General features: G+C 47.7%; 1 protein-coding gene across 1 annotated transcript in view; it reads right to left on the bottom strand.

Moving 5' to 3' along the window:
- LOC115852690 (EF-hand calcium-binding domain-containing protein 6-like) overlaps nucleotides 1–22,532 on the bottom strand; it is an 89,120-nt gene that overhangs the window by 20,003 nt on the left and 46,585 nt on the right. The window contains 1 exon segment of the mRNA XM_070046462.1: nucleotides 15,966–16,032. Within this exon segment, the coding sequence (XP_069902563.1) occupies nucleotides 15,966–16,016 (51 nt within the window). The 5' untranslated portion in view covers nucleotides 16,017–16,032.

Here is a 22,532-nt window from a genome sequence, read left to right as displayed (position 1 = left end):
GTCAGACTGAAGTTTGGCAAGATCTAGATGGAGCTGCAGATGGTGAGGCTTATCAGAGGCACCAGAGTTAGGGCCGTGGTGTGAAGACTTGTCCTCCCCGTGACGGTGACGGGAAAGAAGAAAAACACAAAGGAGTAAAAGGACCTGCCCCTGCCTCGCCCCGCTTCCCTCTCCCTTGAAAAGGGAGAAGAGGTGGGAGAGGAAACGCAGAGAGAGAAATCGGGATGGTGTGGGCAGCATCCGGCTCCTCTCTGGGCCAGCCCAACGTCTGCCATTTGGCTCCAACTGGGACACGTGTGCGTTTAGAGCCACCGGCTCTGAGCCTCCTGTTCCTTCCACCCCAGCCCCAGCTCTCACCCAGCAAGGCCCTGGGCTCCAGCCACACTGAGCTCCCTCGCTTCCCAAGCCCTCCGGGGTCTCTTCACCACGCCCAGAGCCCTGGACGATCTGACCCCCCCACCTCCTGACCTCACCCGCCAAGTCCCCTGGCCCTTTCCTGCTCCAGCCACACAGGCCTCCCTGCGCGTTCTCACACACACCGGGCGCGCTCAGCCATCAAGGCTTCTGCACGTCTGGCTCCCTCCGCTGGACGGCTCCCTGAGGCCCTCATTCAGGTCTCGGTCATGTGCCACCTGCCCCGAGAGGCCTTCCCGATGACCTGCGCAAAAACGCATCCTCGTCCCTTTTCTCCTTCGCGTTCACCCACACCTGCACATTGCATATTTCTGTGTCTGTTTATTGTCTTTCTTCTTCCATTGAAATGTAAACGCCACGCAAGGGGATTTGGTTTCATTTGCTGCTGTATCCTTAGGCTTACAACAGTCCCTGGACAGAGTGGATGCTCATAAATATTTGCACAGTGAGTTTACAGCCGTGTTGCTGCCCAAACGCCTTCCCGTCCGCTCCGGGGCAGGAGCTGGCGCCGTCTCTCCTGCTCTTCTGACTGCACTTCCATCCCGACACTGGCCCCCTGACCTCCATCTTGACATTTTGGTGAATTCCTGCCTGAAAGTGGTACCCAGCTCCTCCCCTGCAGGAGGGGACCTCCCTACTCCCTGTCTGGCATCTGCTCTCCAGGAGCTCCATCCCCCTTCACTTCCCCACTGCTTCTCGGGAGGAGGGCTCAGAGAGGGCCAAATCCACGGAGAGAGGAGAAATGCTGTACAGCCCACGGGAGGAAAGGGGCCCCCTCCCAAATCCAGCTTCTCAGAAAGGAAAGCGTGGTCTTGCCCTGTGAGGGCCCAGAGACCAGCTTGAGAAAGGTGCTCTCCTGGCCCGGCTCCAGCGCCTGTGGTGGCCGAGCTCCCTTTCCTGCGTTCCAGGTGATGCAAACTCCTGCCTGCTGCCTGTTTTTATATGCCTGCAAGCTGAGAATGGCTTTTACATTTTTAAACGGTTGAAAAAAATCAAAAGAAGGATAATTTTGTGACGCGTGAAAGTTATCTGAGTTTCAAATTTCAGGATCCAAAAGTAAATTTTATTGGCGCCCAGCCACGCCCCGTTCATTTATGTAAATAAGTTGCCTCGGGCTGTTTCCCCTACAGGGGCAGAGCTGAGTAGTCAGACTGAGCAGTCTGGCCGGCCAAAATACAAATATTTACCATATTCACAGAAAAAGTTCACAACCCCTGTTCCACTCCCTCCCATGCAACCCCAGATATCTGAGTGGGTGGTAGGTGTCATGCAGCTTCAGGTGCACAAACACAGAAGCAATGAGGATTTAAAAAGAAAACCAAAACAATAGCTAATTATGACGTTAAGGCTCGAGAGCCAGGAAATGGCCTGAGGCCCTCTGAAGACCTGCCCTCAAGTCTTCTCTTCCCCGCCACCTGCCCCTGACCCATGCTCTGAGCCCTGCGCTAGGCTTAGGAGTGCTCCGCCCTTCCCCGTCCCCTGCTAGACCCCCCAGCTCCCCGCTGCACACCAGGCCCCCACAGCCTCCAGGCTCCCCCTGCAGCACCACAGACCCTGCAAGAAGGGCAGCATCTGACCCTCTTCTTGTCCTCAGAGCCCCCATATGGAGAGATGACTGAGCCCTGGGGATGATTCAGAACCAAGCAACCTAGGGAAGCGAACCACAGTGAAGATGCATTAAAAGGTTCGCTTCTTCCGTCTGGACAGCAGGGCTAGGAAAAAGCAGGCTACAAAGCCTAAAAGTTCTGAAGTATGGCTACATAAACCAGGACTCGCTCACCTAACATTTCAAGAAAGGAAAAAAAGCCCCGTTTCACACAGGAGTACAAAAGGAGGAAGTGATTACTGAAAAGGAAGTGATAGGAGCAAAATTAAATTAAAACTTTCCCCAAAAGATTTAGATGAATTCATGGAGGGCAGACTCACAAGTGTTACTACATGGAGCAGAGAATATCTGTCCTGAAGAGTAAAGCCAGGGAGGGAGTAGGGAACAGAAACCTCCTCCAGATACAGAAAACTACAGAAAGTACCCCGGGCTGCCATCGTTTGGGTAACCTTGGAACAGTGACCTGACTCTTCCTAACTTCAGTTTCCTCATCTGTTAAATGGGAAAGAAGAAGGGCACTGTATCAGCGTGTGCAGGTAAAATGAGCTCACGTGGACTTCCCTGGCAGCGCAGTGGTTAAGAATCCGCCTGCCAATGCAGGGGACACTGGTTCAGTCCTTGGTCTGGGAAGATCCCACATGCCGCGGAGCAACTAAGCCCGTGCGCCACAACTACTGAGCCTGCGCTCTAGAGCCCACGAGCCATAACTACTGAGCCGGCGTGCCACAACTACTGAAGCCCGTACGCCTAGAGCCCGTGCTCCGCAACAAGAGAAGCCACCGCAATGAGAAGCCTGCGCACCGCAACGAAGGGTAGCCCCCGCTCGCCACAACTAGAGAAAGCCCGCGTGCAGCAACAAAGACCCAACGCAGCCAAAAGTAAAATATAAATAAATAAATAAATTTATAAGAAAGAAAGAAAGAAAAATGGGTAGATATAGTAGAATTTCATCAAAATTTATTAAAAAAAAAAAAAAAAGAAATGAGCTCATGTGTGCAGGTACCTCCCAGGGAACATACTCAATAGATGGAGGTCTGATAGGAATTGCTGATCAGGACCAAAGGCTGAGGACAAAGATATAAATAGCCAGATAGCTACACACACATGCTGGAGAACAGTAACTGGCAGAACCAGCACTAATCCCCCACACCAGCCAGCGCCTCTACGTCTTCCAGAAAGTCTTGAGTGGACAGGAGTCCAGGGCCAAGAACAGGGCCTGGATCAACGAATAAGTGTTAAGTGGACGAATGTATGGATGATGGATGGATGGATGGATGGATGGATGGATGGATGGGTGGATGGATGGATGGATGGGTGGATGGGTGGATGGGTGGGTGGATGGGTGGGTGGATGGATAGACGGATGACGGATGGACAAATGGACAGAAGGAAGGATGGATGGACAGATGGAGGGATAGATGGATGTATGCATGCATGGATAAGTGATAGATGGATGAACGGATGAACAGATGGATGGATGGGTGATTGATTGCAGCATTCATGGGGAAGAAGCTTTGGTGAGCCAATGAAATCCTTGTACAGACAGGACTGGTGCCTGCAGAACGGCAGATAGGCATGTCATTTCTGTGGACACAGTGATCTGCTCTACACCTTCCTGGGGGAAGAAACTGAGAATTGAACAGAAATAGCAGAGCAGGAGGGGAAGATTAGAGTGGTCTGCACGCCTATTATTGGCATGGACAGGACACGTGAATTTTCCATGAGTTAAGTGGAGAACAAGAAAGGTAGAAGGCTAACAACGAAGTATCAGAAAGAGAAATTAAGGAAACAACCCCACTTACCATCACATCAAAAAGAATAAAATACCTAGGAATAAACCTATCTCAGGAGGCAAAAGACCTGTACTCCAAAAACTATAAGACACTGATGAAAGAAACTGAAGATGACACAAACAGATGGAAAGATATACCATGTTCTTGGATTGGAAGAAGCAATATTGTTAAAATGACCATACTACCCAAGGCAATCTACAGATTCAATGCAATCCCTATCAAAATACCAATGGCATTTTTCACAGAACTAGAACAAATAATTTTAAAATTTGTATGGAAACACAAATGACCCTCAAACAGTCTTGAGAAAGAAGAACAGAACTGGAGGAATCATACTCCCTGACTTCAGACTATACTACAAAGCTACAGTAAACAAAACAGTATGGTACTGACACAAAAACAGACTGATAGATCAATGGAACAGGAGAGAGAGCCCTGAAATAAACCCACACACTTATGGTCAATCTATGACAAAAGAGGCAAGAATATACAGTGGAGAAAAGACTGTCTCTTCAATAAGTGGTGCTGGGAAAACTGGACAGTTACATTTAAAAGAATGAAATTAGAACATTCTCTAACACCATATACAAAAATAAACTCAAAATAGATTAAAGACCTAAATGTAAGACTGGATGCTATAAAACTCCTTGAGGAAATCATAGGCAGAACACTCACTGACATAAATTGCAGCAATATTTTTTGGATCCATCTCCTAAAGCAAAGGAAATAAAAGCAAAAATAAACAACTGGGACCTAATTAAACTTAAAAGCTTTTGCACAGCAAAGGAAACCATCAACAAAACAAAAAGACAACCTACTGAATGGGAGAAAATATTTGCAAATGATATGACTGATAAGAGATTAATATCCAACATACATAAACAGCTCATACAGCTCAACATCAAAAAAACAAACAACCCGATTAAAAAATGGGCAGAAGAATTGAGTAGGCATTTTTCCAAAGAGGAAATGCAGATGGCCAACAGGCACATAAAAAGATGCTCAACATCGCTAATCAGCAGGGAAATGCAAATCAAACCCACAATGAGAAATCACCTCACACCTGTCAGAATGGCTATCATCAAAAAGAACACAAATAAAAAATGTTGCTGAGGATGTGGAGAAAAGTGAACTCTCCCATTGTTGGTGGGAATGTAAATTGGTGCACTGTGGAAAACAGTATGGAGGTTTCTCAAAAAAAAAAAAAAAAGAAAAGAAATAGAACTACCATATGACGCAGTAATTCCATTCCTTGGTATATAACCCAAAAAAACCAAAAACACTAATTTGAAAAGATACACGCACCCCAGTGTTCATAGCAGCATTATTTATAATTGCCAAGATATGGGAGGAACCTAAGTATCCATCAACAGATGAGTGGCTAAAGAAGGTGTGGTATATACAATATATACAATGGAATACTACTCAGCCATTAAAAAGAACGAAATTTTGCCATCTGCAGCAACATGGATGGATTTGGAGGGCATTATGCTAAGTGAAATAAGTCAAATAGAGAAAGACAAATACTGTACAATATCGCTTACATGTGCAATCTAAAAAATACAACAAACTTGTGAATATAGCAAAAAAGAAGCAGACTCACAAATATAGAGAACAAACTAGTGGTTACCAGTGGGGAGGGGGAGGGGCAACACAGGGATAGGGAAGTGGGAGGTACAAACTATTGGGTGTAAGAGAGGCTCAAGGACATATTGTACGACACAGGAAAATAGCCCATATTTTGTAATAACTGTAAGTGGAAAGTAACCTTTAAAACTTGTATTAAAAGTTTTTTCAAAAGAAAAAGGCAAAAGGCTTGAGATGTCCTGCTCCCAGAGCTGCTTCTCAAGTGAGGGGACAACACACAGCATGAGAAGGCGAGATGGACCACCGGCAAGAGGGCTGAGGAGGTGCAGGGGCATTAGGCCAGAGCTGCTCGTCACCAGAAAACCACCGAGTTCAGAGGCCGCCAAAGCACTGTCCTAGTAACTCCCCATGTGCCCCATGAGAGCAGCCTTTACCTGCTCCCCACAGAGCACACCAGTGAAGGGGGAAGGAGGCCAGCTCCCCTTCCTCAGCCCTCATCACGGATCCCACGAACCGGGGAGGAAGGAAGCAGAAGGAGGGAAAGAGTCGCCAACGAGCCGGCAGCCCCCCTGGCCCTCCCCCTCCCCCCGGGGCCCGTGGAGCTGGAAGGAGGGAGGAGCGGCCAGCTGAGCTGCATCTGAGCTCCGGGTTTAAAACTGGACTAGGCTACGCTGGGCTTGTTCTACCTGAACATGACCAGAGAGCCGTGGGATCTGCCAAGACAGCCTTCGGGGACGAGGAAGGCAGATACGCCCACGCCCGCGTAAGAAGCAAAGAATCAAACTGTCTCATGTTTGTACCCCACTGAGTTCAGATGGTTCAATAAACTGCTAACAGTGGATGTGATTCTTACTCTATAGTTCTTTGTTTAAAATTTTTTATAGCACTGGGAGCTCCAGGAAGGAAAGCTGTGAACCCAAATAAATATGACCACCCAGACCTGAAAGGAGGTGAGAAAAGGCCTAAGGTTTCCTCCCTGGAGCCCAGAATTCCCCCTCTCCAGGCCTGGCTCTGGTGGGGCCCCTCCCGGGGGAAGGCAAACCTTCCTCGGGCCAGAGGGCAACCTGCACCATGCTATCCAAATTAGCTCCCGATTCGCTGTTTTCTGTTCCCTCCTCACCTGGAGCCACCTTCCTCACCTGGTTTCTAGCAGCAGGGGGTCGGGGACGGCAGCCCACCCGCCTGCCTGCGGACTGAGACGCAGGGGAGGGGGCCTCTGGCCGCCCCTCTGTCTTGGCTCCACAGCAAAACGCAGGGTTCGGCAGCCACTGCTGTCAGTCTGGCACCTTTCTGTCACCAAGACTAAACTCATTTTAAATTTAAGGAGTACATTTTAAAAACTGAAGCCAAGAAAAAGGATTTCTCTTACAATAAACACATCAATGCTCATTTTCCTTATTATTCTACTTTTGGTTATTTCGTATAAAATCTTTAATTAAAGTTTTTCTTTGAAATTGTCATTATCAACCCAGAAGAAAGGAAGGGGGAGAAAAAGAACAACACAGCTGTGCAGATATGAAGCGCTATTCAGGACTAAATGAACTGGAACGGAGTGAGTAGCCTGACTGTTACGTTCTTGGTTTTGGCTCTGTAGTCTCAACAGCAGTCTAACTTATCACTTTATATCGATTCCATCTGTTTACACTCTGCAGAGTATTGGCTTCCTACCGTGAACATTTCCTATTTACCAGCTGGTAGAGATGGTCCAAACCAGATAGGGAAAAATGAGACTACATTCAGAACCTCATAAACACAAACTTTCAATCTGGCGACGCCGTGTGGAAGGAGCGGAGCTGGCGCTGCTCCCCTTTCACAAAGGGGCTGACTTCCGCTCCCGGCTCCGGTGCTGACCCCCCAGGCCGAGGAGTAGGCCTTGAAGCATTGAACAGATGCAAACCCTGCCTTTACCACAGACTGAATAAGTTCACATAAAAAGACATCTAACGGAGACCCACAAAAACAGAGGAACAGGGAGCAGACTAAAAAAGAGCTACAGCAACCTAAAAGTCAGAGTTGCTATGACAGCAAAAATCCAAAAATCTGATTTGGGGTTTCCTTGCAGCCACAGTGAAAAGGGAAACTTCCTGTTCTATATACCACAGGCCACAGGTACCTCCCCCTACATTTGATTTTCATTTTTAAAATGCCCACCTGCCACAAGTAGCTTAAAGTCGTCTAATAAGAAATTCTAGCTACTCACTGAGCTTCAGACACAGCTATGAAAACAGGCCCCACGTCTAAATACCTAGGGCTTTAGAAAGGCTGCCAATTCAAGGAGAAATGTTTCCCATCTCTCCTTCTTTCTAACCGAGCCCACACTCAGAGGATGGAAGCTCCTCCGCAGGCACCACAGGCCAAGAATACTGAGGCCCCTGTCACCCCGACCCCTGACCACTCATAGAACAGAGCTGCACACCTGGAGGGGCACGCCGATCCCCTCCCAGGAACTCCATGGCATCCGTCACACAGCAGAGGCGCTCAGCAAATGCAGGCTGATGGTGATGGTGAGGGGCTGACTACTTCCAGGGCCTGGGGACAGGTACCCCTGATTCCAGCTGCTCTCCCATCAGGTGCGTCCATTACTCTGCTGACACCATCTCCTAAATTCCTCCTGTCTCGTGTCATCATCCCCCATCAGAAGCCTTCAACGCACTGCCACCATCAGCACCACCCTTTGCCCCACGCTTTAGGGTTAATGCCTCCACCTTCTTCTCCAGCCTGCATCTCAAAATGGCTCTGTCCTGGGGCTTCCCTGGTGGCGCAGTGGTTGAGAGTCCGCCTGCCGATGCAGGGGACGCGGGTTCGTGCTCCGGTCCGGGAGGATCCCACATGCCGCGGAGCGGCTGGGCCTGTGGGCCATGGCCGCTGGGCCTGCGCGTCCGGAGCCTGTGCTCCGCAACGGGAGAGGCCACAGCAGTGAGAGGCCCACATACCGCAAAACAAAACAAACAAAATGGCTCTGTCCTCTGTTCCATCTTGCCTTGAGAAACAGAACTCCTCACAGAAGCGTCACAGAGTTGGTGTCCCCGCCCCGGCCACATCTCCACTGCCTTCAGCTCCGCGTCCTGTCCTTCCGCCAGGCTGCAATCCTGAAAGCTGTCCCAAGTCCCACCCTCTGCCCCGTCCTCAGCACGCACTGACAGCCCAGCCACGGTCCAAGTCAAGCTCCAGTCTCACCTTTCTCGTCCAGCTTTTCCTGGCTACTCCAATCACTGTGAGCCTTTCCTGCAGAGCCTTATTTACTCATCCTGTAAATACTTACTGAGCTCACATTAGGTGCCCAACATGTTCCGTTTGAAAACATAGGATCTGTTTAAGGCACTAAAGTTCCAACAGTGAGCAGGACAGAGAAGGTGCCCACTCCCAGGGAATGTATTTCCTAGTAATGAACAAGTAAACAAACAAAACCTCAGGATGTTCTAAGTGCTGAGGAATTTTAGATAGTGTAGTCCAAAGAATTTCCAGGGGGGAGACCTCTCATGCTGAGTGCCAAAAGCCAGGTTTTTGTCTGACGTTTATTCAGCAGGTGACCAGAAGCCACAGGGCATCTTAACCAACGGGGTCTGATGAGATCTGACTCATGTTTTGAACAGATAGCTCTGATGTCATGTGAAACGGAGACTGTAAGACGCAAGAACAGGAACAGGAAGGGCAGTCCAGGGGTTACTGACAGTGCACATGGTGGAGACCCAGTGGCAGTGGGGATGCAGAGAGGTGGATGGGCTCAGGATACGGCACAGGATGCAGCCAACAGGACTTGCCGGTGGACTGGACTGGAGAGAGGGGCCGGTAAGGGAAAGATGGGAATCAAGGCTAATCCTGTTTCTGCTTGAATGACGGAGGGAGGTCCGGAGAGGAAGCCTTCTCGGGGTGTGGCAAGGAGGGCCAGCAGCAGCCCTGGTTTGGTCTGTGGACAGTGGTGAGTCTGGGGTCGAAGATGGAGATAGAAACATGGGCGCCATCAGCACACAGGCCTCTTCGTAGCTTTAAATCGTAAATGACCACGTACTACCATTTAATCTCCCACACAACAGCTCATTTGTCATATCTCCCCCAAATGTGAACTCCTAATTTTTTGAGTAACTTCTACGGGCCCTGCACTATGGTAAGTTCATTTTATATTTATTCTCATAAATAATCTCAACAATATTGGAAAAATCTTGCAATATTGCTTCCCCATTTCACAGCTGAGAAAAAAGTTTTCAGAGAGACTGGTTTGCTCAGGGTCACTCAGTGAGTGTCCCAGTTCAGATGCATACTCAGCCTGCGGAGTCCACGGGCGTCAGCCTCCACCATCCCGTCCCCCCACTCCACCATCCCGTCCCCCCAACTCCACCATCCCGTCCCCCCACTCCACCATCCCATCCCCCCAACTCCACCATCCCGTCCCCCCCACTCCACCATCCCGTCCCCCCACTCCACCATCCCGTCCCTCCAACTCCACCATCCCGTCCCCCCACTCCACCATCCCGTCCCCCCCACTCCACCATCCCGTCCCCCCAACTCCACCATCCCGTCCCCCACTCCACCATCCCATCCCCCACCCCACCATCCCGTCCCCCCACTCCACCATCCCATCCCCCCACTCCACCATGCCGTCACCCCCACGCCACCATCCCGCCCCCCATACCACCATCCTGTCCCCCCACTCCACCAGCCTGTCCCCATGACACCGCACTGTTTTAAACACTCAACCCTGCAATCTCACGTGTACTATTGACTTGCCACATGCAAGAAGATTTTTTTTTTAAGAGAAACTTACTCTGAAATGATATAAATTCTGACATAACAAAACCTTTGCTTTAGTTTCCTGATGAAGTCTTCAGTAAATTACTAATAGAGCAACCAAAAATAGGTCCTGGGGTAGAAGCATTTTCAATATCATTTCTTTATAAAATGGCAGCCGATTATTTTGTTTTGTGAAATTCTCTGGATCTAGTGTGAGCACGACTCTTCATTTAGCTGCACACAGACACAGGAATAAGAGCTGTGACATTATTAATCACTATACTCAGCTATGATTGATAGTCTTTTCTGCAGAGGAAGAAGCGCCTCAGATACAATCTGTCCCAACAGCTCTGCGATATGCTAATATTTTCTGCAGACGAAAGAGAAGTTGTGTTCAAATACCTGCTATAATAGGTAATTAATACCAAGTGCATCAGAGGAGAGATGATAAAAGTGGGATTAGGAGAATATTACGAATTAACCAAAAGCTTGTATGTTTTAGTAAATGGCCTCGTTTTGAGTTTGACACGGTCTTTTTATTAGGCAAACAGACTGTATTCTGATACATTCGTTTGTGCTAATGTGGTGTTCCAATGTTAAGGTATGTTTATGAAATGGCTGTGATCCTAACAACTGTTTCTTATCCCTCAAGCAATAATTTTTTTAATTTATTTTTAAGAAAATTCACCTATTTAAGAAAATGGATACACCCATCACTTGTGTCTTCACTTTTGTGAAGCTATGACCGACCAGGCAAGCAGCTTAGTACCTCTGATTATTTACTAATTGCTTCTGAAATGACCAAGGCTGCATCTACACAACTCCAAGGCACCAGGGTAATCCCATAACGACTTGTGTCACTTGGCGTCCAACAGACACACTAGTCACGGCTGACTGGGCAGACCAGGTATTCTGACAGCACAGCTCCCAGGCTAAAAAGAACAGCCCTGATTGGGGCAGTGATGTGTGGTACGAGAGCAAGCAGCCTGGGGCTTTGGGTGGGTTTGTTTATTTTCCTTTTTTTAATGTCTTTAACTGAACGGCACATTCTTGAATTCTAGTCTTCAATTTAAAACGTTTTTTTTTTTTTTGCATGTTGGGGGAGAAGACTAGTCATGACACTTCTAAACACACAGTGTTCTGATATGTCAGAATAGCTTCCTGTGTCTCGGCAATTCTCCGGACATGGCTTACAATGAGCATCCCCTCACCTCCAGAGGCAGGATGAGATCCTCTTCCTTTGTTAGCCTCTTCTTTTACTTCCACCTCACCCTCATGTGGGGAGTTGACAAAGATAAAACAGAGTAAAAACACCCAAACTTTGTTAACCTGGAAACACATGGAAGCTTTGCTTTAGGTCCTTTTTTCCTGGCAGACTCCTCACCTGAAGCATGTGGAGAACCTAAGTCTTGGGCCTTGGAAGGTGCTGTGGCTCCAGGACGGGGCTGGGGCCCTGTGGGACAGGCAGAAGTATAAGCGTCTGAGGAGTTGGGAAGAAGCATGGGAGGGCAAGATGCCAGAGATGGAAAAGGAAAGAGAATTCCCAAATCTTAAGTAGATGCTACACGGACAAAGAGATGACCCTGTGGCTAGAAGACAACCTCCACTCATTCATATGGCTTCCGTGAGCAGAGATGCTTCTCTGCGATGCACTGGGTCCACCTCCAGGCACAACAAACAGTCACATTTGCTGCAGGCAGCCGCCTTTCCTAAGGGGTCCTCCCAGAGGCAGGGTGGCCTGAGGCTAAGAGCCAGGACCCTGGAGCCAGCAGCCGAGGCGGGGACTGCAGCTCCTCTGCCCCCCAGCTGTGCACACTTGGCCCAACTGCTCAGCCCCTGTTCTAGTTTCCCTCCATATCAAGGTGGGATAACAAGGGCACCTGCCTCAACTGAAGACATACACACAGTAAAGCACTGAGAGCAGCTCCTAGTGAGTGCTCACTCCATGCTAGCTCTCGTTGTCATCAGAGACGGCAAAATCCAAACAATCACACCAGCGTCCGAAGGATGAGGCCCAGCCGGCGGGGGTTCTTTCGCTGCGAGGCTGAAGCAGACACTGTCGGTCGCTTTCTCCAAATCCACTGACCTCTAACCCCTTCTCTTTCTAACGAAACCCTCCACTTTCCATTTGGTTCAGATAGCCACCCCCTGGGTGGCCCCGTGCCTAAGGGGAGGGGGCCTAGCCACCACACCAAGGAGTGACCAAGGTTGGTCCAGGCTGCTTGCAGCGGCCAATGTCACCGCCAGTGACTGGTTTGGGTGGGGACAAAATCCTGGCCTGTGAGTCACAGGAAGAAGTTTCCCCGTGTTTATATAGAGTCATAGCGGAAGAAACAGCATGCTGGAAAAAATCCGACATCCCGGCATCTGCGTGTCGAGCCTGGAATGCTGGCCACCTCCCGGTGACCGGAGGAGATGCGAGTGAGCAGACCCTGACCTGCCCTCCCTCCGGACTTCTCAGACGAGATGAGACGTTCCTTATTAGCTCAGTTGGGGGCCTCTGCTTGTCACAGGGTAGGACGACCAGACACCTCGGTGGCTGACGGGGCACCACCTGGTGGCGGGTAAAGCTACCACAGGAAGGGTTTCAGGAGCGCCTGACAGGGAGGACCACCCTCGCTGATGGGTAGAGGAAGGGACGAGTATTTACTGAGCATCTGCTGTATGCAAGGGCATCACTTACATTATTCTCATTCATTCTTGTGATCACTCTGATGGGTAAGTGCTGTTGTCTTGCCTCCAGAGACGAGGAAAGTCAAAGCAGTGGGAGACCTGCCCATGGCCCGTGGGCCGCTGCAGAGGTGAGACTTCAGGCCAGGTGCGCCTCCTTCCCACTAACTCCCTCTGCCTCCCGGGAGATTAAGAGAGCAAGGAACCTGAAGACCAGAGAACGCAAGGGCAGCCAAGGAGACGCCCCGTAGAAGGCACAGAAGAGGAGCCAGAGGGAAGCACAGTCCTCTTTGTGAACAAGGAAAAGCCGGGGCCGAGAGGATGAGGGCAAGGGAGCTGCGCACCAGACTCAGAGCACCCACTGGGTGGAATCCGAGTGCAGGTTAAAGCAGGAACCAGGACCAGCGGGAGCCTGAGACGACACCCTGAGGACCACCTGGGGCCCCACGGCCGCAGACAGCAGGCTCTTCACGTGAGGCCACAGGTCACAGTCACCAAAGGACGGAGAGATGGGCCCCGGAGACCACCCAGTCTGCCTTCCCCTCGACTGACGGAGAAAACGAGACTCAGGAAGCCCACGGTTTCGACTGAACAAGGAGCGTGAATGTGAACACGTGCTGGAAGGTCTAAGTGCACATGAATTAGGGCGAGGCTGAGGAGCCAGCCACCAGACCAAGCTCACTGCAGAAGCAAACAATTAGGAAACCCAAGCCCCGGGGTTCGGGCAGTTTGGGGTGCCAACTGCTAACTACTTGTTGGTTTAGGAAGGCTAGACCACACACACATTCAGCAAAGTCTGGCTCCCAAAATTCAGAGAGCCATTTGCATGCATTCTTGGCTCCAATAAGCCATGTGGACTTATATTTAAAACAAAAGAATTAGCACCTTTCATTCCCAAACTGTGAAGATCGCCCAGCAATGACAATGTATGTCTGAAGACAGCCTTCTTTTACTGATCGCTAGGTGTTCCTCTCTGTCTCCAATGTTTGAGTGTGGCCCATTTGCAGGACCAGAGTTGTAGCTGGAAACACGCTACTGCACACAGCCAGCAGCTGAGGAGTGGATTTGGTTTGTTCTGTTTACTTTGGGGTCGGTGGGAAGGGACGACATTCATTTAAGGTCCTACCTATACCTCAAAGGAAGCTGTAGTAATAACCATAATAATGATAGCTGGCATCACCTAAGTGTTCCAGGTGCTTTATGCTGGATACCTTTAAGCCACGCAACAGCACTGTGAGGTGGGTGTTCTTATCCCCACTGACAGATGAAGAAGCCCAATGACAAGGACTTTGCCCAAGGCCACCCGGCTGGTAAATGGCAGAGCCCGTCCACGCCACCTGCCTGCCCAGCGCCAGGGTGGCAGGCAGAGCTGGGGCTGCAGCTTGTGCTGGCCAGACTGCACGGCAGAGAAAGCCTCGGAGCTGCCCTGTGGTCAGGTGTTACCTCTATCACCCGTTCCTCAGCCTCTCGCCGTCACCTTTCTGTTTAAACCGCGCTGCTTTAAACTCACTCTTAGTGAGGGGGCTTCTATGGGAAGGAGGCCAGGATGAAAAAGGACTGAGATGAAAGGGCGCCCAGTGGTGGAGTTCCCCTTCAGCTTTCCTCTTCGAAGCCTCACTTTCAGTAACTTACAAGCTAGGCCTATGTCCCTCCCCTCCCCTAACTGTAACGTTGCATTACTGACCCACCTATGTTGAAAGCATGATCGTCATAAACAGCTGACTTTCCTAGGGTAACTTCATGATTAACCAAGTTTGTGAAGAGACAAATTAAAGACATATACCATAAATAATATCTATTACATATCAATTACAAATATTGCATATTTCTTACAGAATAACAAATGAACCACAACAGAAGCAGCAAATCATGACACCAGGGTTCCTACTAATATAAACTATAGTGAAAGTAGATTTTTAGGAGCACAAAATGCTAAAAAATTATCACACTAGGAAGAATTTTCTGGTGTTAATGGCATAAGCCAGGGAAATTTAGACAAACATTTTGTGGGTTTCTAGCTATTTTTGATTTTGAAATGTTTGACAATCTCAGAAGAGTTCAAAAAGGAAAGAAAATTTGTCACATTTCAAACCAACATATTGAATCAAGTAAATTAAACTATGATTCTCAAACTGCTCGTGTAACTGACAGGCCCAAATGCATTTTAAAAAGGGGTCCGATTCCAGCCCCCGAAGGCCGTGAGCATCTCCTCCCTCCCTAGTTGTGCGCCCTGATAGCTACCCACGACCGGCAAACAGGAACAGAGCTATATGCTCCTTTTTAAACGCGCGTAGTAGCTTTCGTGGCTAAATTACTCAATTCTTAAATATGTGTCGCTCTGAGCTTCACCAGTTTTTTTTACCACGCCGCTCTTGATTGGCATTTACTGCCGAAAAGCAGTAGTTTTCTCTTTCTAAAGAAAACCCTGCCTCAGTCGTAGACAAAAACCAAAAGCGCAGCCCTACTAATAATGATCTAAAGTTAATACAAAAGTAATTAATATTCCAGGACTTCTGCTGGTGTCATTCATCAAAAAGGGTGCCATCTGGGCAGGCGAAGTCATGTGAATACAGGCTTTCATGTGAGTTCTACTGGGTGAGGCACGAGAACGCGGACGACAAGACACAGCTCATTCTGCATCAGCTCCCTCTGCTAGCAATTACTTTTCTTTTTTTTTTTTTGGCATTTTGGGTTTTTTAATTAAGAATTTATTTTTAAGAGCAGTATAAGGTTCACATCAAGATTGGGGGAAATGTACAGCAATTTCCCGTATAGCTCCTGTCCCCACACATGCATGGTGTCCCCCATTATCAGTATCCCCAACCAGACTGGGACATTTGGTTCAACTGAGGGACCTTCACTGATGCAGCGTAATCTCCCATAGTCCCTAGTTTACATTAAGGCTCACTCTCGGTGTACGTTCTATGAGTTTTGTCAAATGTATAATGACACGTAGCCATCATTATGGTATGAAACAGAGTATTTTCACTTCCTTAAAGATCTTCTGCTTTCCACCTAAATCATCTTCTCTCTCCACCCTCTGCCCTTCAACCTCTAGCAACTACTATACTTTTAAATTTTCCATAGTTTTGCCTTTTCCAGAAAAATAGCAATTACTTTTGACGAAGGGTGGGGATCGGGGGAAGAACTCTGAAAGCTCTCTATTACCTTTTCTCCTACTTGGACTTCGAGTTCTTTTAATGTCCGACAGCAATTCATTTCACTCTCACCTCCCCTTAAAGATAACAATTAAAAATCTTTTGTTAAAATGTTTTAACTACGTTAATGCTTACATAGGACACACAGAGATCAAAATTATAGGAATTTCTAAATTATGTATTTTTAAATGCAAGGTCTTTCTTACGCCATCCGCCAGAAGCGTGAACTTGGGCCAGTTACTTAGCTTCTCCGTGTCTCGGGTCCCTCATATGTAAAATGACACACGACATCGACTCCTCCTGGGGTGGGGTGGGAATGGAGCGATTACGGCCTTCATGCAGAGAGCCCTCACGAAGGCCAGGCCCCGTCTCACATGACCCTCACTCCATGGGTTAGCGGCCACCACCATCCCGCTTTCCAGAGAAGGCTGGGGGAGCCGAGGTCACCGTGGGGAAGCCACGGCACCGGCTTCAGACCCAGGTGGCCGGGCTTCACGGGCCACGCCTAACACTCGGCTGCAGCACTGTGCTCTGACCCCTGCAGGCTCCCGCTCGCCCCGCGGTGCGCACCGAGCCCCTCTGCAAAGGGCTTAGGATGGATGTGCGTCTATACCAGCCCCGCCTCCAGCCGCTTTTATTAACTATTTTTGATTTTGCATTACCTGTGTATCTATAAACCGCTTCACAGCCTCTCTTTGGAACTAACCATAGGGCTAGCGTGAGGATAAAGAACAACAGAGGCCACTTCAGAGTATTTACGCAGTGCCTCCTACACTCAGGCCTGGGCGTGGAGTCGAGCAGGACACCGTTCCCAGGCTTGAAGAAGCTTAATGCTAGTGACAGTGACAGACTGGAAATAAGTAATGTAAGCTGAAGTAATAACAAGCGCTCTGAAGCCAGTAAAGATAGGTGGGGATAGGCTGGACACTGGGGTAAGATGGGCCGACTCTCCTGCATGGGGTGGACGACGGGGCATTTGAATAGAGACCCACAAGCTAATAAGCCAGGAGCCACCATCTCGAAGGAAAAGCTCTCCAGGCAAAGCAAAGGGAACATGCCACAGCTTGAAGCCCAGAGGTCGCAGGAGCCTGGCACGTCCCAGGGCTGCTACTGCAGAGGCCAGAGCCCACCAAGCAGGGCCAAGGAACATGGGGTAAGTCCAGAGATGGAGGCTGACACCAGCGCCATGGTGCGGGGGCCGTGATGAGGAGACTGGACTTCACACTGGGGAAGGGGAAGCCACTGGAGCGCTTTAAACAGAAATTAACTTCATTTTACACACGAGGAAACAGGCTCAGAGGGGTTAAGTGCCGAGCCCAAGTTAGAGAGGAAACCAGGAACCCAGCCTTATGATTCTGTGTTAAATGTAATATATTTAATATGATTTTTGGGGGGGGGGGTTTGTGGGTTTTTTTGCGGTATGCGGGCCTCTCACTGCTGTGGCCTCTCCCGTTGCGGAGCACAGGCTCCGGACGCGCAGGCTCAGCGGCCATGGCTCACGGGCCCAGCCGCTCCGCGGCATGTGGGATCTTCCCGGACCGGGGCATGAACCCGTGTCCCCTGCATCGGCAGGCGGGCTCTCAACCACTGCGCCACCAGGGAAGCCCTTTTTTTTTTAAATATGGTTTTAATTATGTATTGAAGAGATACAAAACACTATTTGTAACATATGTTTAAGATTTAAGGAATAAAAATCATACATACCTGACTTTGTACAGCTGTGTGCCCACCATCAGCTGAAGAAATGGAGAAGTGCCACTGCCCCAGGGGCACAGGAGGCCCCGCCCCTCCCAACCTCAGCCCCTCCCTCCCTCCTCTGCATTTGGTCAAGGCTTCCTCAGCCCCAGTGGCAGCTCCTCTGCACAGTCTGGCTCCAGTCCTCTTCCTTTTTCAGGGAAGTGTGTACCCCAAACTCCATCTCAGTATCTGCCTCAGGGGAGCCCCGTCTACTGTCTGACATTAACTTAGTGATGCCTGCTTTCTTTAGATTAGTATTTATTTGAATAGTATGTCTTTTTAAATCCTTTCACTTTTAACCTTTCTATAAAACTATGTTTAGGTTTTTCTCTTAGTGGATTTTACTATCTGTTATCTTTGTCTTTCAAATGGTATATTTATTATAATTACTGATATATTCAGGATTTCTATTTTTCCTGCCTATTCTGCTGCTTCTTGCCTTCTTTTGGGTTGATACCATTTTTATCATTCCATTTCTGTGCCTCTATAAGTTTGGGAATTATACACTCCACTTTTAGACTTGTAGTAATTGCTCTGGAAATTACAACCAGCATAATTTTCAAAGACTCAAGTTAATCAGAACTTTCATCTTCCGACTGGACAATGTACCAACTCCAGAACATTTAACTCCAGTCCCTCCTCTCAATTTATATATTACTACTATCATGTGTTCTAATTCTAACCTATTTTTAAATTCCAGAAGCCATCAGTATTCCCTACAGTCATGAGTGTGTCCTGTACTTGCCAGGTGTTCAGCCATCTTCCCTCAGCATCCCTTCTTGCATCATCTCAGACCTTCCACCTGGGATCACTTTCCTTCTACCTAAGGTATACCCTTAGAGTTTCTTCTTCTGGACCTGCTGGGGGCCAAATCCATTTTTGTTTGAGAATGTCTTTACTTCAATATTTAAAATAGTGAAAGATATTTTCTTTAGATACACAGTTCTAGGATGGCAGTGATTTTCTTCCAACACATCGCAGTTTTTATTTTTTTTTATTTTTTATTTTTTTTTGCTGTATGCGGGCCTCTCACTGTTGTGGCCTCTCCCGTTGCGGAGCACAGGCTCTGGACGCGCAGGCTCAGCGGCCATGGCTCACGGGCCCAGCCGCTCCGCGGCATGTGGGATCCTCCCAGACCGGGGCACGAACCCGTGTCCCCTGCATCGGCAGGCGGACTCTCAACCACTGCGCCACCAGGGAAGCCCACATCGCAGTTTTTAATCCACTCTTCACCTGGCTCCCATTGTTACAACTCAGAAGTCACTTTTGTGTACATGTTGCCCTTTGGCTGCCTTTAAGATCTCTTGGTCTTTGGGGTTCTGCCCCCACCCGTTTTAAATCCTCTTTGAGATTTGCCTTCTTGGATCTGCAGGACAGCACTTTTCATCAGTTCTGGAAAATCCTCAGCCATTGTTTCTTTGGCTATTACCTGTCCCATCTCTCACTGCTCTCTTTACAGAGCTCCAATTACATCGTTTATGTCTCTGCTACATTCTGGCTAATGTTTTCTGACCCATCTTCCAGTTCACTTATTTCTTTAGCTGTGTCTAATACGTTTATTAAATTCATTGAGTTTTAAATTGCTATTGTGAGATATAACCTTTACGCAGAAAAGTACATACAGTACATATGCACAGTTTACTTACAATTAGGGCAAACACCTGTTTAACAATTACTCAAATCAAGAATTAAAGCCAAACAAAAGAGGCTCCCACTTGCCCTTCTCCAATCATAATATTCCCTCTCCTCCTAGCACTTAAGATATCATTTACTTTTATTTTGTTATAATTTTACCACCTAGGTATGTATCCCTAAACAATACAGTTCAGTTCGTCTGGTTTTGAACTTCACATATGAACAGAAGCATTCGTATGTTTCTTCCTCCTTCACTAGATATTATGTCTGCGAGAGTCGTTCAGGTTGCTGACTGTACGTGTCGTTCGTTGGTTGTCATTGCTGGTTTTCCATCCACTTATTCAACAAATATATATTAGGCACCCACTATGTGCCAAACATGGTCCTAGGGGCTTGGGATACATCCATAAATAAAACTGATAAAGCTGCCTGCCCTCGTGGGGCTCACGTTCTAGAATGAGAAAATCACATTTGTGTGTTGACCTCATGGGTGTGAGCCGAGTGACCTACAGCTTTATTTGGGGGAGAAGCGCTGCGGACACTGGGGAACCACCAGTCAAAAGCCCTAAGACGGGAGCAACAAGAAAAGGACACAGTGAAGAAAGAGGAGAGCAGAGAGCGCCTGTCAGGGAGGCCAGCCAGGGCACAGAGGGCCTTGTGTGTACCAGGTACCGTAGGGTCACTTGCCTTCTGCCGTTTAGCATACCTTTTATGATTTCCTTTAGTCAAGATCTGTAGGAGGTAAACTGTCTCAGTTTTTGTCTAAAATGTCTGTATTTCACCCTCCGTCTTTATTTTTTTAAATGTTCCTCAGTGACTTCTATCATGTCTTTAATCTTCAGAAATTCAAAGACGCCGTCCACACTGAAATGACCTTCAGAGGCATAGAAATTCAAGATGTGATGCAGAAGGCTTCTTTTCTTTTGTTTGAATTGGTTCCTTTACTGGAGTCCCTTTAGCTGCTTGTTTCTTTGTAGCAAACAATTTTCTCCCTCCAAATCCTGCTTCTCTTGGCCAAAAGCCTTCTTTCCTCCTTTTTTCTCAACCTACCCAGGCTACCTGCCTAGAGTCAACTTCACATCTGCTCTGTTGACGGACGTTCTACCGCTGTTGTTTGCTTTATCCACTTGAATTTGTGGTACCTGGCCTGGCCTAGGAATGTTGCGATACATGGTCTTGTGAATGAATGTTTTTTTCAGCGTTGTCGGAGCAATAACAGATCTACTTAGAAACTTCGTGGGAGGAGGGAGGGAGGATTCTGAAGCCCCGGAAACTTGGACAAATAAAGCTGGTTACGGTCATCAGGTAACCAAGGGAAGATTTTAGAATAGAAAAAGAGAGCAAAAACTCACTTATCAGATTTGAGACTTGAGGGCAAAGTACATGGTCACAAAATGGCTAATAAGGGAGAGGAGGGAAATAGGGCATCAGTCTGTATCTGACACAGTCCACAGTCTCCTTTTTATGTGTATTGTTTTTTTAACTTCTTAGAATCAGATCCATGCAGTTTCTTTCTTCTTTTACACACTCTTCCATAGTTCAGTTGGCCCTACATGTTGATGTGTGAAATGTGACATTACACAGGAAGGTCGGTTGTGTTCTACCTCACATCTAAGCCATAGTGAACGATAAGTTTTCACAGGTGACACCTAGTTGTAATATATGCCACATATGGCTAAAGGTTGATATTTGAATGAAGGAAATATTGATGCTGAATTAAAGAAACTGGATGTAAGTACAGGGAAAAATTCTTTGATTCTTGTTGCTTTGCCCTATACACAATGCACTGACACCCTGCACATATGTGTGAATGAATTTTGTTTCAACGTAATTCTCAGGCTCCTCAGTAAGTTCTTCAGAACTCTGTCGTGAATCTTTCTGGATGGTGCTCAGAAAGCTTTCAAAAACTTCTGCTAAGATCTGTTTCGATTGCTTTGTACGTGGAGGGCTGTAGTTATTCTTCAGGGAGGTAGCATTGCGCTGAGTGCCACATGGATTATCGAAGTGGGAAACACTTTTGGTCCATAAGCAGAAATGTTCGACACGTCCATCAGAAGCAAATCTCAAAGGTTCAGTTTACTCATTTTAAATAGAATAATTCCTTGGATGTTTCTGAAGGGTTATTGATGATACTACCATTATTACAGATGATGTGAGGTCATCCATGGCAGATGCAAGAGCAGTTCCACATTTTGTCCTTACCAGCTCTCGTACACTCAGAGGCACAGACTTCTTGATAGCATTCCAGGTCCTAAATGTCTTCTGATGCAAAATATCCTCTTTAATCTTCATGTTGCTCCCAACTTAATCAACCACTGTAGCACATTCAGTAACTTCCTCATATTAGACAGTTCTGGTGAGGCTGAGATGGCCAGGACAGAACAGACGGCATACCTCTTCTGTGTTGTGTTCACTCTACGTTGTCAAGGGCATCAAGCTTTGGCTGATACAAAATATGACCTCTTGAACCAAGGGAAATGCTGTGACCACAATAATAAGTCCCCCCACCACCAATTCAGGGAATTTGAGCTGCAAATCTGTCAATGTCCTGAGATTTAGCCCAAGTCTAATGACCAGATAATTCAATGCACAGGCTGCCTCATTTTCATACAAGTCAGTGTGAAGAGAGTATACAAGAGCTAGGTGAAAAGTAACCTTGAACACCATAGGCAAAGGTGCCAGATGTGTCTTCCTTTTCCAAACACTCTGATACCAGTGGATGAGCAGATACCATGGCAAGAAAAGGAGAGGCTCTCAGGGGTTCCCACAGAAAAAGTTCTCTTCCTTATTCTTACAAACATAGTATAAAATTCTAGGATGGCAAATATTTTAGCTTCAGTGCATTGAAGACGTTTTCCCACAATCTCATACCTTTCATTGTCACTGTTGAGACATCAGTGTCAGTCTAACTGTCACTCCTGTGAAGTCAATTCCCTTTTTCTTCTCACTGCCTTTAATATTTTCTCTTTGATGCTGATGTTCTGCGGTTCTACCATGATATGTCTAGACAGGCATTCCTTTTTATTTATCTGGCTTGAGAGTCTAACCCATTACCTTTTCAAATATAATCTCTGTCCTACTCTTTCTCTTACATATCTGGAAATCCAGTAAGAAGTATTGTTGGGCCTTCTCTTCCCTCCTCCCATGTCTCTTATATCTGTTCTCCAAGCTTGATATCTCTCTCTCTTTCTGTGCTGCATTCTGG

This window comes from Globicephala melas, chromosome 10 (genome assembly GCF_963455315.2).
Source record: "Globicephala melas chromosome 10, mGloMel1.2, whole genome shotgun sequence".
Classification (NCBI taxonomy): Eukaryota; Metazoa; Chordata; class Mammalia; order Artiodactyla; family Delphinidae; genus Globicephala; species Globicephala melas.
The sequence above is the reverse complement of the archived record's forward strand: the minus strand, read 5'-3'. Positions and strand labels throughout refer to the sequence as shown.